We start from the raw sequence: 17,071 nt of genomic DNA on the forward strand, positions 1-17,071 counted from the left end.
AAAAAAATTCTTAAGTTTTATAATAATCTAATATGAGTAATATTAATAAAAAAGTTTAAAATAATCCAAACTCTCCCATGTAACGGTAGTGGTTGCCGTTGGGGTTCCTGAGCAGTAAGAGGTCCTTTTTGTTTAAATGGCTAGTGTGGATTAATAATTTCAAAAATTAATGGAAATAAGTTGTTTTTGGGTCCACTAGAAAAATAAATGGAATTAGGTTGAATAAATAAATACGAAAACAATACCAACAAAAAACAATAGTAAACATGAGAACTATGTAATAGTTATATTTATAGGCTTTAGCCAAAGAAATAAAAAAGTTGTTTCATTTGCAGGCTAAATATTATTAGATTTTAGTTATTATTTATATTAGCTTAGTAGCTTTTTTAGGATTAGTTCAAAGAAATAAAATTTAAATATAAAAGGTTCATAAAATAGAAAGGATTCATAAAATGTTTGTTGTACTCTAATTTTAAAAAGAATTGCTTGGTTGCAAATTTTAACTACTACTATAGCATTTTTTCAAATATAATAATAAATTTCACGCATTTTTTCAAATATAATAATTTTTATAATAACTTATTATACTTTACTAACATTAAGGACACTCTTGAACTAAATTTAAAAAAAAACTTAGCATTTATGATTATTTTATGTTTTTATATTTAAAATTTGTTTGGACTAGGATTAATATTTTACATTAGATCTGTGGGCAATTTTAGTATACAGATGACCATTTACAGATATTTTCCTAAAAGAGTGTCATGCTAACACGTGGAACTATGTTGGTAGGTGGGGGAGTAGCTTGCAGATATAATACAGAGAGGTTAACGGCTGTGAATGCGTGATGTTGAAGGTTTAGAAGCAAGCCATGCTGCTGACATTGGCTTGGATGCAGTGGACGTGGATCTTTACATGTTTGGTCCGGTAATGAAATATTGGACTGTGATACTAGGTCTCCAAGTGAATCTTTCATGGTTTGGCTTTATTATAGCTTTTTTGTATTTTTTTTATTGAACTTCCATATGTGATCCATTAGTTATAAAACCTACTNNNNCAATATATATTAATTTGAGAGATATTTACAAATTTTTATTAAGTTATTTATCTCGTTTACAGTGTAAACGAAATAAAATACAAACACGTGTCAATGTAAGACGTTTGCACACGTGTTATAACACATGTCTCATTTACACTGTAAACGAAATAAGGTTGGAGAGCGCCTATGAATAAAATTCGTTCATAGCGCTCCTGACCTCACTTTGTCTCTATATTTCTCTCTTTCTCACACCGTTTTTTTGATATTTATTAGTTTTTCGGACGTTATTGCACGCGCGAAAGCACAAAACTCTGATATGAACCGCCTAAACGGTAGTTGGCACATTGTGGGAGTTATAGACTTTAAGATTAAGATTAGTGTTATCTTTATCATTCAAATTACTAAGTGTATGTGATTTTATTTAGGAAAATTTTATAGGATTAGTATTTTAATATATGAGTACACTGGATGATATTGAGGTAGCATAGAGTAGGTTAATTAACAAGTTATTAATATTTGTTAGGTATATAATTTACTCATAGTGAAAGTTAAATAATTAATTTATTCATAATGAAAGTTAAATAACTAATTAATATTTGATTTAGGTTTAGCTTTTGGGTTCTGTATATATGGGTTGGGTCTATGGCCCACACTTTGACCAAAAACCAGTTGCTCAATAAATTGCACTTTATACCAATTAGCTGTATTGGGCAAATTATTTGACAAAAAAATTTAAAAACAAAATATTTTCCCAAACAAATTTTTCCATCTTTATTTTTTGAAATCCTTTGTATTTTTGAAGTTGAAGCATGATTTTATTGAAGCAGGGGCGAACTTTATTGAAACTTCATTGAAATTAACGAGTTTGTCCGTTAGTTAGCAAATTTACTCTTATTTTCATACAATTTGGAACGTGTGTTGGTATATTTTAATTTTTTTTTCCTTTATTCACTTAATCTAAAATTGTGAATTATAAAAAAATTTAAATTTAAAATTTAAATAAATATAATTTACAATNNNNATTTTATAATTTACAATTTTAAATGATGTGAATTAAAAGAAAAAAAAAAGAATATACCAGTATGATTCAAATTGTATAAAAATTTGAATAAATTTATTGCACTAGTAGACGATCTCGTTAGTTTCAATGAAGTTTATCGATCAGCGGGTAAACCTCAACAAAATCTGCAAATTCGTCAATGCAGTGGGCGAACCTGTTCTAACTTTAAAAAAATAGATTTCGAAAAATAAAGATAAAAAAAATTATTTTAGATAATAATTATTTTTTTAATTAATTTTATAAAATTTTCTGTTGTACTTGTGTTTGTTTTAGTTTTGTGTTTTTCCTTCTGAGTCCGCTTTTTATCGCCCAAAAAATATGACCTTTCTATAACCAATTTGGGTTTGTGTAGTGATTGGACGGCGAGAAACTGGTAAGCTGCATATGTTTCTGATAATAGGACAACACAAGATACTGAAAATAAGACACAAAGAATAGAGACATAAAATTATGTATTCTTTTATATTCTTTGGTGATAAACTAGAATAAATTATAAAAATTTAATTTATTTTTATTTTTTTCATTTAGAAAATTTGAGAAGAAAAATATAATAATAAAAAATATAATTATGAATAATTAACAAGAATAATGAAAGAAAAAAAATAGTTGTATCTGTTATTAGTATTTATGTATACTTCCTGTCATGATGGATACAAAATACACTAATTTATTGTCTCTAGACACAATGTCTCTGTTTATGTCTAATCTGTCAAAAATAGGCATGGCAATTTTCTCCGGCGAGGCAGGTATCCGCGGGATTTACCCGCCGAGGAACGGATTTGGGGAGGAATTTTACCCCACGGGGATGGGAGGCAGGGACCCGTTAAATAAACGGGGCGGGGGCAGGGGGGGCAGGGCCCGCCCCGGAAATATCCGTGTAATACCCGTATATACAAAATGACAAAAATACCCTTATATATATATTAGTTTCACATGAATGTATGAAAGTGAAACCGTAAATCCCAATTTCATTCCCTCAGTGCCGTCACTTTCTTTAGTTTCACGTGAAACCTAAATCTCAATTTCATTCACTCAATGCCGTCACTTTCTCTAAGCCTCTCTTCTCAAATTTGCAAATCCTCTCCAGTCTCCACCTCTCCTCTCACTGTAGTCCACCACCCTCTTCTAATGTCATTTTTGTCGCATTAGAAGAGGGTTATCTTCGTCGCCGTTCAAAAAGATCGTTGGAGGCAAAATTGTGTTTGTTGTAGTCCAGTCTTCGTTGCTGCCGTTGGTCGCCATGGCCGCCATTCCTTCCACTAACTCAGCCTCTTTGATTTCTATAACTTTTATTTACCTTAAACATTTGTTAATTACTATGGCATTTTTGAGATTTCCTGTGATTTGGTAAGTTAGCCTCTGTCATTTTGCATTAGTTGCTGCCTCTGTGTTAATGATGAAATTTTTTGTCTGTGATTATGCCTCATCTGAGTTTGTTTAATTGAACCTATAGTATTTGTTAGTCAATCCATTTTGCAGTGGCTAAAGAAAATTTGGTTAATTTGATTGAGGATATGCGATAATAGATAACTGAAGGTTTGAATTTTTCATTGATGATTGTCTTTTTTCTTCAAGTTTTTCCTATTTTTTCTTTATTTTTTTTAATTTCTTTTAAATATCCATGGATATCCGTGGGGACCTAAGTCCCCGGCGGATACGGGGTCCTTGTTATCCGCCGCAGGGACGGGGCGGGGACGGGGACAGATTGTGGAGGCAGGGGGCGGGGGCATGTCCCTGCCCCATGGGGACCCGTTGCTATCCCTAGTCAAAAATAATTTTGTGTATCTATATTTCTGTCTCAATGTCCCGTCCCTGTAAACAAATGTTGCCTTAGTGTACAGAGACTCTGTTGTGTAGAGAAAGAGATATTCTCGTTGAATCAATAAACATTTCAACCATGTCCAAAAAACGAAGAAGATATTTCATAAGTAAACTAATTTTAAAAATTCATGTATACCAAAATTTATATTCTTTTAACATAAAAGTCTAATTTTTTAATATATTCATTTAATTTAATGTAAATTAGTAAATACAATATATGAAATATATTTTATTAATAATATTACGTATTATTTTCTGATTTTAATATGAAGAGAAAATAAATAAATTCTAATGTAATTTAATTTTTCATATATATTTTAACTATATTTAGATAGTTTTTTTAGGTTTAATTATTCTGTTAGTCCTTATAGTGTCGCAAAATTTTCAATTAGGTCCCTATACTTTTTTTTTCCTTTTAATTGGGTCCATGCACCCATTTTTTTTCAATTAGGTCCCTCTTGACAGTAATTGGTTTAATTGTATAGGGAGCCAATTAAAAAAAAAAATTGGTGCATGGACCCAAATAAAAGAAAAAAAAGTGTAGGGACCCAATTAAAAAAAAATTTGGTGCAAAGACTCAATTAAAAGGAAAAAAACTATAGGGACCTAATTAAAAATTTTGCGAAACTATAGGGACCAATAGAGTAATTAAATTTTTTTTTTATAAGAATTGAAGTATTTCTCATATGATAATAGATGTAAGAACTAAAAATAAAACAAGTATAGACAAATCAACAAAATAAATTCATTGAACACAATAAATTGAAAATAAAATTTGAAAACATGCATGAAGTATGAACTGTGTTCAGGCAGTAAGGTAATCTGCGACGACAATATCCTAAATAGATGATAAGAGGGAGTGGTACCTGCAATAACACCCGAACGTCCAAATCAGAGATGTCAAAGGATAAAGAGTCAGTGCTTCATACCTTGGGGAATGGATTATTGCCCTTAAATAATGATGAGTATGTGCTAATTTAAGAAGATCTCGCAGTTTTAAAGATCTTGGTTTTAAATTTGAAAGGTGGTTTTGGATACATCCTATCTTTTTTTAGGTTTAACTACTATGTTGGTCTCTATAATTATATCAAATTTTTAATTAGATTCGCGTATTTTTCATCTTTTCAATTTGGTCCCTATACTACTTTTAATTTTGTAATTAGGCCATTTTCAAGACAAAGACGTTAAAATTAATAGAATATTTTGTCCAAGAAATCTGCAGTCAAAGATTTAGTTAGGTTTTTAATTATGAATATATTCAACTTGCAAAGAAATATTCAATTAACTCTAACAGCTGTTACACTATAAAGGACTTAATTATAAAATTAAAAGCATTGTAAGAACCCAATTGAAAGGAACAAAAAGACAAAAGTCTCAATTCACTAATTTGATAAAACTATAGGGACTAACAGAATAATTAAACTTTTTTTCTATTCATTAGTTCTTTCCTAATGAGGATAGAAGATCATTTTGACCAGATAACAGAGTTCGTGTGGGCCGTTGGCCGGGTGTAGAATAAATTACAAATTTATGGTTGCTGACTATTGGACAACGATTGGCTATGGTCCCGTTAACTATTTGAACTCTATTAATGTGTAATTAGTTGTTGAATTAATCTTTGTTTTCCTTGTAAATCTTGACAAAGGCATACGCTTGAGAGCAATTTGTACTTTGTATTTATAACCATACTTTTTTTGTTACTATAATATATTTGTGAATCTATATATACGGAAAAGGAAAAAGGATTTGTAGTTGTGTTAAGCTTTGTATGAACCCCTCTTTTAGAAGGATTGGGTAACATATATAAGGTTCTTTTTAGTGTTTCGGTAACTAATTATGGTCTTGTTAATAGATGGTATATTTATGGTAAATGCATATGCTTTTGTGTAGTGTTAATTATTTTAAGTAGTTTTCACTTTTAAAGTTAGAGGAAAATTATCACTTCAATTAGGAAACAAAAAAAAAAGTCAACAGGAATGACCGAATGGGCAAAACAAAAAATGGAAGGGACTATTGGCAAGTACAAATAATATTAATAATAATAATGAAAATTAAGAGCCAATTTATTGGAAAAAAATATTTGGTTTAATTTGAAAAATGTACCGATGTATGAATAGAAAGCCACAAACAGCAAATCTTTAGAATTAAAAAAAACACATTATATCACTGGTGTAGGAATAATTAATATATTTAACGCTCATTATATCACCAGAAAATTCATGAAAAAAGTCACTAAGTTGAAAAATTTTTTTTGACCTAATTTAGTTTTCTTTGTTAAAGAAAAAAACAAGGTTTTACAAGTTATTTCTTCCCCTAAAGAAGCTGACCAAATTATGCTTTTCTTCATTAAGTTAAACAAAAAAATTAACAAGCTATATACCATCATACTTTGAACAATGTTTTTAGCACATTTGTTAACAAAAGGGTAACAATCCTTTCTAGAATTTCATGGCCGGAATTAAAAAATAAAAATATTATAATGTCAAATATTAACGTAACAAAATGTCAAAAATGATAAGCAAACAACGACAATACCATACTAAGGGTTTGGTGCAAAAAGTATAGCCAAAACTAATCATACAAAACTATTACATACATGTTGATTGTTATCTGTTTTATCTTTGAGTGTAGTTTTTTAGGGTATGTAGGGTGATAAATTCTTGAGGACAATAGCTCAACAAAGTTAATTCCATATGCAGCCACTTGCAACTGCCTTCACTCTTTGTACCTACATAAACATGTTTCTTCAATTTGTAACTATCATTAATAAACTTATTCAATCTTTGATCAGTTTCTCAAAACTTGTCACTTTTCTATATTTTCTACGTAATTGAATGGTTCACTTGAGCTATTCAACAAAATTCCAAAAGGTTAAAAAAAAAAAAGAACAAGAACAATAAGTGGTTTAATTGAGATTATAGTAAGAACCAAAACAAGTAGAAATGACAGTCATATTCTATTAGAGTATTAGGTGAATTTGGTATGCGTGAGATCTACTTATTACGAACAATATCATTTCACACTAGCACGACCCAATATGTTATATGATTAATGACTTGCACTAAAAGCAATAAGAATATTTGGTCATTGTTAGTTGCTTCCCTTGTAAGACATTTTTCCTTAAGTTACACAAACTATAATACTGAATATTTTATTCCTTATACTTTCAATCAGCTATATGAATTAAAGATTCACTTTTACCAATATAATTCTGATTGAAATATTCATTTACTTATTATGAAGAGTCACAATGATAATCCTTAGTCAACAAATTCTCCTAAAGACATATTTTAACAGATATAATAATAATAATTTTTTAATACTTTTAATATATGTAATGCATTAAATATGGTAAAGATAAAATAATTTTTGACAATAATTTTTATAAAATGTTTTCTTTTAACTTATTGGGGGAATATATTCCGTTGATACCATTTTCACTCGCAGCGTATATATACAACCACAATTGAATTTGTGTGTTTGATGGCATAGAGTGGACTGTGGAGTTTAGGTCTTGCAATGGGTGATTAGGGAAGCTCTGTAGACAATCCACAGTGTTACGGTGGGTATTTAAGATACACATAGAGTTGTTGACTTTATGATTTGTTTATGATAAAGGTTTACAGACAGGGTACTACTATATACGACTTATTAATTGAGATCCAATGACTTGCAGGCAGTGAACAACCAAACAGCAGGTTGGAGTGACATCACAAGGGCAGCAGGTTGTGTAGGAACTACGCTGTGGTGAGTGGAGCAACTCGGAACGGCAAAGAACTGTTGTATGTGCTGGTCCCCAAGGAAGAAGTTGCCGTTACCACCCTGTGGGTTGAACTGAGGTATGCCAGAGTGTTTCACATTTGCTTGGACAGGGCTCGGGATGTATGCATTCGAACCATGGGAGAAAGCCGGGCCAGAAAGGCCCTCTCCACCCTGCACATTGACGAAATAAAGAGACCTAAGGAAAGTTCAAGAATAAAATCATTTAGGGTATGCAATAACCATGAAAAAATACAAATATATGCTTTCTTTGCACCAATTCCTTCCGGCTAGGTAAATTATTTGGCAAAACAAATGTACAATACACGCAAATTTTACAAAGTTTGTAATATACTCATCATCTAACCTCACCACCACCAATGATATTCCATCCGCTACCACCATTCATAACCAGAAAACAGTGAAACAATAATCCGTCCTATAAAAATTTAAATAACATCAACATCAGATTCAAACAACACCACGATGGGGAGACACAAAATCACTATTTGAATTCATGTTACTAAGAGAGGTTCTAATAAAAACAATCATGTTGCTGCCTTTGTGGTAGCTTAGAAACAAGATGCAAGGTCAGACTACAAGAAAAAACACGTAGACTGGTAGTCAATGGGATTCACAATTATATGTTATGAGTCGGTAACAAAATAAAATTATACCCTCATTTTACATGCTTAATATTTGAACATAATAACACTTAATGCTTCATAAATAATCAATTATAAAGGTGATGAAAAAGAAAGCGTAATATTAGTGGTATTTACAAAAAATGATACTGAGTGGAAGAAAACTAAATCAAAGCTTCAATCACCTCTAATAAACACGAGAAATTATCAGAATTCACAATACTTTTGAACACAAATAGCTGCTGAAAGTGATTGCACCCAACAATAGAAGAGTTTGTATATATCAACTAGAACCTATTAATATTGGTCATACATATCCTGAAAATCAGATTACTTTTCCCCCTGAAATGGAACAACTTCTCCTTCCTAAAGTGGTTAAATACAAGTAACTAAGGACTAAATATATTTTGGGTTGGTTACTTATGTTAATTAATATAGTTTCTTTCAAGTGACAAATTAAATATTGTGAACAACAAAGAATAATAAATTTACATGAATGATAATAGGAAAAGTATTGGGTACCAAAAGAGTATCTGTCAACTTTTAACAATAATAATTAATTATTACTTTTTAATCTCAATTAGGAATGTATTGGGGTCCATTAAGTAGAATTTTAAAACATTAAGATTTGGCTCCGCGCATGGTAGTTACGACGTCAAGCTTGAAGGTGTCACGCAACCCTAATCCTCTTACCCGTCGTCGGCCATCTCTCCGTCCTGGAACTTTCCCTGTCACTGGAACGCCACAATTACCGCTCGATGCTGACTGCCCCTTCCCTCGATCCCATTTTGTGACACCACTATTCCCGTGAAAGCGAACTCATCCTACGCACTGATATCGCACCCTAACCTCACTGTGGGTGTCGTCGTTGTCGTGGATGCACAATGAGCCATAGCGTTCCACCTCCGTTGAGCCATAGCCTTTCACCTCCATAGGTTCAACGTGAACAGACCTCACATAATGCCGGCAACGTGAGCAGTCCCTCTCATTGACAAACAGCATTCCAACCCCACAGGAGAAAGGTGTATGTGTCCCTGTTGAAAGCGATTGGACCATATTGCGTCGATAAATCCATCAATTTAGGGAAAAGGATTGTAAACTTTTGAACATTCTAATCTCATCCATGCCAATGTCCCGTCTCTGAGTGAAGAGGACACTCAACGTGTAGACAAGGTAAATTATGTAGAGTAGTATAATTGGTCATGTTTCTTTCCAACATGTTTTTTATTTAATTTTTGGGGTATTGACAGTGATACTCTTTTTTGGAAGAATTGTGATTTTGTTCGTTTAATTAGAATTAGTGTGGATATTCATTCTTTCTTTTATGCTTTCATGATGCTACGATTTTGACATATGATGTGTTTTGTTAATTATTTTTATTCACCATGTTGCTTTGATGTTTGCAACTTTGATTAGATTTTTATTTTTTAGATATTAACATCGATAGTGTTGTTTTTAATTAGTGTACTTTTGTTTTTTTAATTAATTGGTGTTATCAATGAATAAGCGGATGTTGGAAGAGTTTTTACAAGTGTTGAATAGTGGATGGTTATCTTTTTTTTTGTGATATGTTCTTGGTTTTCGATTTTAAGGAGAAGAATCTGTAGATGTTATTGAGTTAGAGGATGATGCATCGGAATTGATTCATGAGGTGCAAAATTTATTATATTGTTGTCACAATACTAATCAGTTATTGGAAATTAATTCTTTAAGTGTGTTCGGTGTTGAATTTTGTGTTGTTTGAATGGATTTGCAGTTGCCAGATTACACTCGAATTCTAATAGAGAAAATCCCGTACGTAGAATTGCGATTTGTTTTGTTGCAGCGCGCACAAGAGTTTTATTCTAATTATGCAAAGAAAGTAGGGTTCGTGACTAGGACTAGGAATACCAACTTTGACAAGATAAGGAAGAAATCAAGGATACCCATTAACCAATCGATACATTGCAATCGTGAAGGTTATCAGGAGTCTCAAGTGAAGGCAGCATCTCGGGTAAAGAAAATAACAACGGCGAGGTGCAGATCAAGGATGTACGTGATGTTTGATAGGCAGAAGGATAATTGGATGGTGTCCAAATTAGAACTAAAGCATACTCACCCGTGTTCTGCTAAGCAAGCTGTCTATTACCACGAGTACAGGGAACTGAACATGCATGCCAAGTGCGTGATTCTGGACAATGATGAGGTTGGCATATGGACCAACAAGACTTACGTCGCACTAGCAAATGAGGTTAGTGGGTCATCAAATTTGGGTTACTCAGAAAAGGATGTGAGAAATTACACTACAAGAAATATGCGCTGTGGTGACGAAAATGTAGATGTTAAGGAAATGCTGAACTATTTTATGTGAATGAAAGTTATCAACCCGAATTTTTTTATGCAGTAGATGTGGATGCAGCTAACAAGTTTAGGAGTGCACTCTGGGTAGACGCAAAGTGCAAGGCGTCCTACGAATATTATGGAGACGTGGTGTCGTTTGATACAACGTACAGTAGAAACAAGTATGTATGTGTTTGTGCCTCTTTTGAAAGGTTTATAGTTTTGACACTATCGCGAGTTCTTACTTGTGGCTGTATTTTTTGTAGGCATGGGCTACCATTTGCATCTTTTGTTGGTGTCAACCATCACGGGAAGTCCACCTTAATCGAATGTGCTTTGCTGGGGAACGAGGAAATATGTAGCTTTGAGTGAGTCTTTACGCAATGGCTGAAGTGCATGGGAACTCCCCCACAAGCTATCATGACGGACCAGTGAAAGTCCATGTTTGGTGCTATTAGGAATGTCCTTTCAAATACTCGCCACCGGTGGTGCATATGACACATTGAAGAAGATACTATATAAGCTCGAAGGATATGCTTGGTAAAGAGAAATACATGCTACAATGGCTAGCATTGTTTGGAATGCCCACTCTATGGAATGTTTCGTGAAAGATTGGGCTAGATTCATTGCTGAGTTTAACCTAGAGCATAACAGATGGCTATCAGGTTCGTTTTGTATTGTGCATTTATGCTCCTTTTGGAGAGTAGATTTTTGTGAAGCTTTTTTTTTAAGTATAATCACTTTTAATCCCATTTACATCAGATGATTTATAACCTATTTGGATACTTTATGGGATGTCTCTGTTTGAAAGTCGATGTTTGTTTGGTTCACTAAGTCTGTAGATGTGTGTTGTGATGTAGCTCAGTATTCATGATGGTGGTTTTTTCTCTTTTTTTTTTTGTTTTTGTAGAACTTTATGACGATCGTCGAATGTGGGTTCCAGTCTATTTTCAAGGTGAATTTTGGATTGGATGAGAAGCACCCAGAGGAGTGAGAGTATGCATGATTTTTACGGCGGTTTCTTGCATTGCAACAGTGGATTAGTTCAGTTCGTGCATGAGCTCAAGAGGGCGATTTCTTTCATGTGACCATGGACAAGTAATACCTACATTATGGGGAGTCTAGGTACTGCACGAACGGTGTCGAGTTTGACCCATCGACATATAAGGTTCGGTGCAAGTGCAACATGTTTAAATCAAGAGGTATTCTTTGTTGTCACTGTCTTGCTGTGTGCTTTTATTACAAAGTAGACAAAGTACCATCTTTCTATGTTCTCCCTCGATGGAGCAAGAATGTACAGTGCAAATACACTTTCATCAAGAGAAACCATGACGAGAAGCGATCATATGAAAGCCACAACATATTCAGAGGACTGTGTTCACACTTCTTTAATATTGCTCAAGATTTCGTGACATGTGAAGAAGAAGCAGCCATGTTACATTCGGGTCTTGACGAGTTGTGGGAAAAGCTATTTGATTATTATGCAAACCTAGAGTCCAAAAGTGTTCCAACTACACAGAACAGCATGGTGACATAACGTGAACCTGCTCTTGGTGCATCTAGCATTCGACTTACTTCAAAGGTGGCAACGAAGGGTATGCTGAGATTGAAGAGGATTAGATCTAAACTAGACAGCTTGATCAAGAATTTATGTGAAGAAAGAAGAAGAATGCACCCCTGGTATGTTTTTACCATTTGGTTACTTTTGAACCACTTGTTAACATGACTTGATGGAGACAAATACAATTTTTTTAATGCGTGGTGCTTTTTTCTAGGAAAATGATGAAGCAGTCAATCCAAATATAGTGGTGGGTTTTGCCGTGCAAGCGAATGAATCACAGGAACATGGCGGGTTCATGTCTTTGTTAAACTCGTTTCGAAATACTTAGAAGAATTTTGATTATAGATTTGTAAGGAGAATTCCTTTTTTTTTATTTTGATTTTTGTTCCACTTCTCTTTAACAAAGTATTCAGGTTTTTTATTTAACAAACAATTTTAAGTTGAGGATGTATTATTACTTTTTAAATGTCATCCACTGATATTATTATACTATTATAAGTTTTATAAGTTTGACTTAGCTCACCAAAATAATCACAATTTTCATCTCCTTTTAACGCGGAGGACAAAAGAGAGTAGGTTTCTTTAATTTAGGCTTCATCATGCAAACAAGTCTCCAACTGAAACCTTGATTTTAATGAAAAGGAAAAAAATAAACAAAAAAAGGAACCTCCATTACAAGGCATATCCAATGACAGAGAAGCCCATGAAAGCAACGTAAGCAAAAGATATAGCTAGTGGAAGACACATCTGTAAATAGACATACACAGAAGACACGAACCAAATAACCAACTCATGTTGGAGGACATATTGGTCTAAGACACCACTAGCAGAAGACATCCATATATACACACACCTTGGAAGAAGACACGATGAAAATAAACACACCCCTCGAAAGACACATCCGTGATTAAATAAACACATGAAAGACACATTGGCAGAAGACACATCCAACAGAATACACATCCATATATACACACCTCGGAAGAAGGCACGACGAAAATACACACACCCATTGGAAGACACATCCGTGATTAAACGAACACACGAAAGACACATTGGCAAAAGACACCTCCAACAGAAGACAGATCCATATATAGACACGACGTACATAGACACACCTCTCAGAAGACACCTCCATGATTAAATGAAAACACGAAAGACACATTGGCTAAAAACACCTCCAGCAGAAGACACATCCATAGTTAAATAAAAACTCAAAAGACACATTAGCAAAAGACACTTCCAGCAGATGACACATCCGTTTTCAGACACCTGCAAACAATACACAACCAACATACATGCATATATTAGAAGACACATCCATATCTAACGAAAGACACCTGTATTGGAAGTCACGTCCATTACTAGACACATCCAAAAATAACATCTTGAAACCTCAACATGTTTGGCCATTGCAAATAAAAACAACTTAAAACATAGCAAGTGTTTAGTCTGCGCAAAATAAAAAAAGATAAACCAATCTCCTAAAGACAAGATTCACATTCACAGTACATGAAATCTCGTTGAATTAACCAACAAAGTTCAACAAGGTTCACAGAATCCAAAACAACATAAGAATCCAAAATAAACATAAGGATCCAAAGCAAATAGTCACTGTGTGTAAGACAAGGAAAATATCAATTTCAAACAAAATATAGCTCAGCATATGAGGGTATCCTCGGACTAGGTAAAGAATAATGTAATATGCATCTTTTTTCTTCTCAAGTTTAGCTCCTTTTGATGGGCTTTTTCTTCGGCAATCCTGCATCTCGCCAAAGCATGCTCTTTGTGCCAGGTGCTATGAACAGATTCTTAATCTCCTTATGTTTGTTCCTTGGATGGTTGCGGCGCACAATAAGTTGAGGACGGCTGTCAATGGCATTCAGTGCATCTCTAATGGCTGAATTTTTATGGTCCAGAATGATGTCAAGCATTATTTCCAACCTATATAACTTGATGGTGTCCTGCATGTGAAAATCAATATTGAATGAATGCATTTAGGTACAAACAGTGTTGTGTGTTTACATAATCAGTTATTTAACTATAGAATTTGGAAGCTCACATAATTCCAGTCATTCAGTTTTTTGCCTTCGGTCCAATACTCCATGAATTTTATTGCGTATACACCACAATCAAAACTATGTGAATGGAAACAACATGATGTATTAGCAGAACCGGTATGCATGCAATGAAACTTACCAATTAAGACATGGCAAGATTTTGAGGGGGACTCACCCATTTGGTTGTAGTGGAATAGAAGCGTATGTGCAAGGCATGCCTTTTGAGTAGGCTTATATGTAGGATGGCCACCTGAGTTATGTCTTCAATGAGCCTTCCCTGAAATAAATGCAAAGTATAAACATAATATAATACTACGAGTTAAATAGATTATCAAAGTCATGAGATATCGTGGTACGGCATATGCATCTAGCCTCATCCGTGATGTATTATGTGGTTTAGTGTGTAAGCTATCTAGTACGAATAGCCTTTTTCTAAAGACGTCAAATGCATACACCCACCAGTGACGGGTCATACATACGGAAAAAAATCACTGCAACAATATGCAATTGTAACTAGGCAAATTACGTACACGGATAAAGAGAAAAACATATTGGTTGTTCGAGTGCAACGATGTAAGTAACGTATCATATGGCAAATAGACTTACCAAATTTTTCTTTGAAGCTGCTACCTTGTCAAAATACCTTGTGTCAGCACCAAAGTGTTCACCCAAACCCACATATACGAGAGTTGGCCCGTCCTCAAAGTGCATTGGTACTAACATCATTTCTTGTCCAAAGATGAATTTGTTAGTGTTTATAATCTGTAATGCACTTAAATGATTCACATAAACGTATCCTTACCAGTATTCCCGGTAAACGTTTCCTTACCAATATCCCCAGACACACACAGCAGAAATCATACGTGAATCTTTTTAACCCTGAGTCATTGAATGTGCAACACATCCAGTGCATGACCTACATCACCGGATCTTAAAATATAAATGTCACCAGACTATGAGAACAAAAACAAACTGGAGTAACATGTTTTTAGGTTACATACATTGTTATTGAGCTAAGAACGCGATCTCAGTGTGCACAAGTCCTCCCTTGCCAGGACTAGGTATGGTCTACCATCATATGATGCTACTGTTTGCTGTCTATCAAGAGATATGTCCACACCACACCTTCTAATTCGTTGTTCATCCCACTCAATAAGTTTCTCTCTCCGAAGTAACAGATGGACGGGCTGGGGGACGGTGTGGGTGTTTTAAAGATCTGGATCATCCCAAGTGAGAATGAGGGCCGCTGTGGTCTGGGTGTGCGACAACAAGAACCTTTTGGAATTATGGTTTGGATTGGATCCACGATAATGGATTTTGGGTTGTAACTAGTGGTTTCAATATGTTTGGCCCTACTTTATAGGGCCAGAAGAACAAAAGACCCTATAACTAATAGGGTCAAATTTTTAAAAAGCCCTCAGGGCCAACCCACGGGCCACTTAGTCCTATTTTTTTTTTACATTGTTCTCTATCTCAACAACACATAAAACTTATTAAAAGTCATTAGCTTGTTCTATCCCTTTGTCATTTTTATGTGTAGAAAATAAACAAATTAAAAAATAAATATTAATAATGTGCATTGATCATATTAAATCCAACTTTTAACTATATACATCAAGAAATCAAACATGGCATTCACTATCTCATCATCTTTCTCCTTACTCTTTAGTATCTACCATCAATAATATCTCTAGAAAATCAAAATAAAGAATACATAAAAATTCATCATCTAAAATTATGAATGTTGACGGGGATGCATCGATTCTGTTGACACTTCTTCATGAATTTCACCAATTTCATCATCTAAAATCAATCAATTAAAAAACAATTAGAAACTTAATTTAAAATATTATTTAAGAAAATAGCATAAATGTTTACCATAATGATTTGGAACAAATTCACGTAACCAACTCCTTGTGCAAATAAGCATTTGGACATGCTCATGAAGAGTGAAACTTCTGTATTTTGTTAAAACACCTCCACCAATACTGAATGCATACTCAGATGCTACTGTAGCAATGGGAATATTTAAAACATCTCTAGCCAAAACTGACAGAGTAGGAAACCTTATCCTCATTAGTCTTCCAAAAATTCAGCACATCATACTTCAAATCGTCTTCATTGGTGTGAATCAAACCTTCCTTTAGATAAATCTCTAATTCATCTTTATCCGTGGAAGTTTAGGTTTCACAGTCAAATTCTATAAACTCCTAAAAAATGTAGCATAAAGATTATTTAAGTAACAAATAAACATAATAGGAGAAAAATAATACTAGATTAGAATTAAATATCTTCATCACCATTTTGCTCTTCTTTGTAAGTCTTCCTTCTTCAGGTGACTTAGGAGATTGGTTACTACTTTAAAAAATTGTTGAACCACCAAAAGTATTTAAATACTCTCTATACAACTTTTTAAATTTCTTCAATACTTCATTTGCCTTCAATTCAAAGGTTGAAGGATCTAATATTTTGTAACAAAATCTCAAGAACTTTAATTTTAATCGAGGATCAAGAATTACTCCAAAAGTCCAGACGGTGCTATAATCCTTTCAATATTTATCAAACTTCACCTTTATTCTGAAAGCCATGTTCATAATAATAGCATTATCACAAATTTGATTGTCTTCAAAAAGACATTCAATTTTCCAAACTTCACTACAAGATTAATATCTATTTGAGGGAGTATTTTGGTGGAGGTTTCTAAAAACCTCCATAATATATTTTATCTATGACAATTTAAAAAATCTCCATTAATAATTAATTAAAATTAAATTTTAAAATAAAATCTAATTTTTTCAAATTTTCAAA

The 17,071-nt window shown here is 33.5% G+C and overlaps 1 protein-coding gene across 1 annotated transcript; it reads left to right on the top strand.

The window, feature by feature from the left end:
* Positions 10,068-11,014, top strand: LOC107636201 (protein FAR1-RELATED SEQUENCE 5-like). The gene is made up of 3 exons (XM_016339727.1): positions 10,068-10,623; positions 10,707-10,824; positions 10,909-11,014. Exons 1-3 carry the CDS (start codon positions 10,068-10,070, stop codon positions 11,012-11,014), a joined length of 780 nt encoding a protein of 259 aa, XP_016195213.1.

Source organism: Arachis ipaensis, chromosome B04, assembly GCF_000816755.2.
Source record: "Arachis ipaensis cultivar K30076 chromosome B04, Araip1.1, whole genome shotgun sequence".
Classification (NCBI taxonomy): Eukaryota; Viridiplantae; Streptophyta; class Magnoliopsida; order Fabales; family Fabaceae; genus Arachis; species Arachis ipaensis.

Coding starts and splice junctions, on each gene's coding strand:
- LOC107636201 (XM_016339727.1), top strand. CDS start 10,068: ATGGATTTGCAGTTGCCAGATTACACTCGAATTCTAATAGAGAAAATC. Junction 10,624..10,706: donor CACTACAAGAAATATGCGCT/GTGGTGACGAAA, acceptor TTTTTTATGCAG/TAGATGTGGATGCAGCTAAC. Junction 10,825..10,908: donor ACAACGTACAGTAGAAACAA/GTATGTATGTGT, acceptor TATTTTTTGTAG/GCATGGGCTACCATTTGCAT.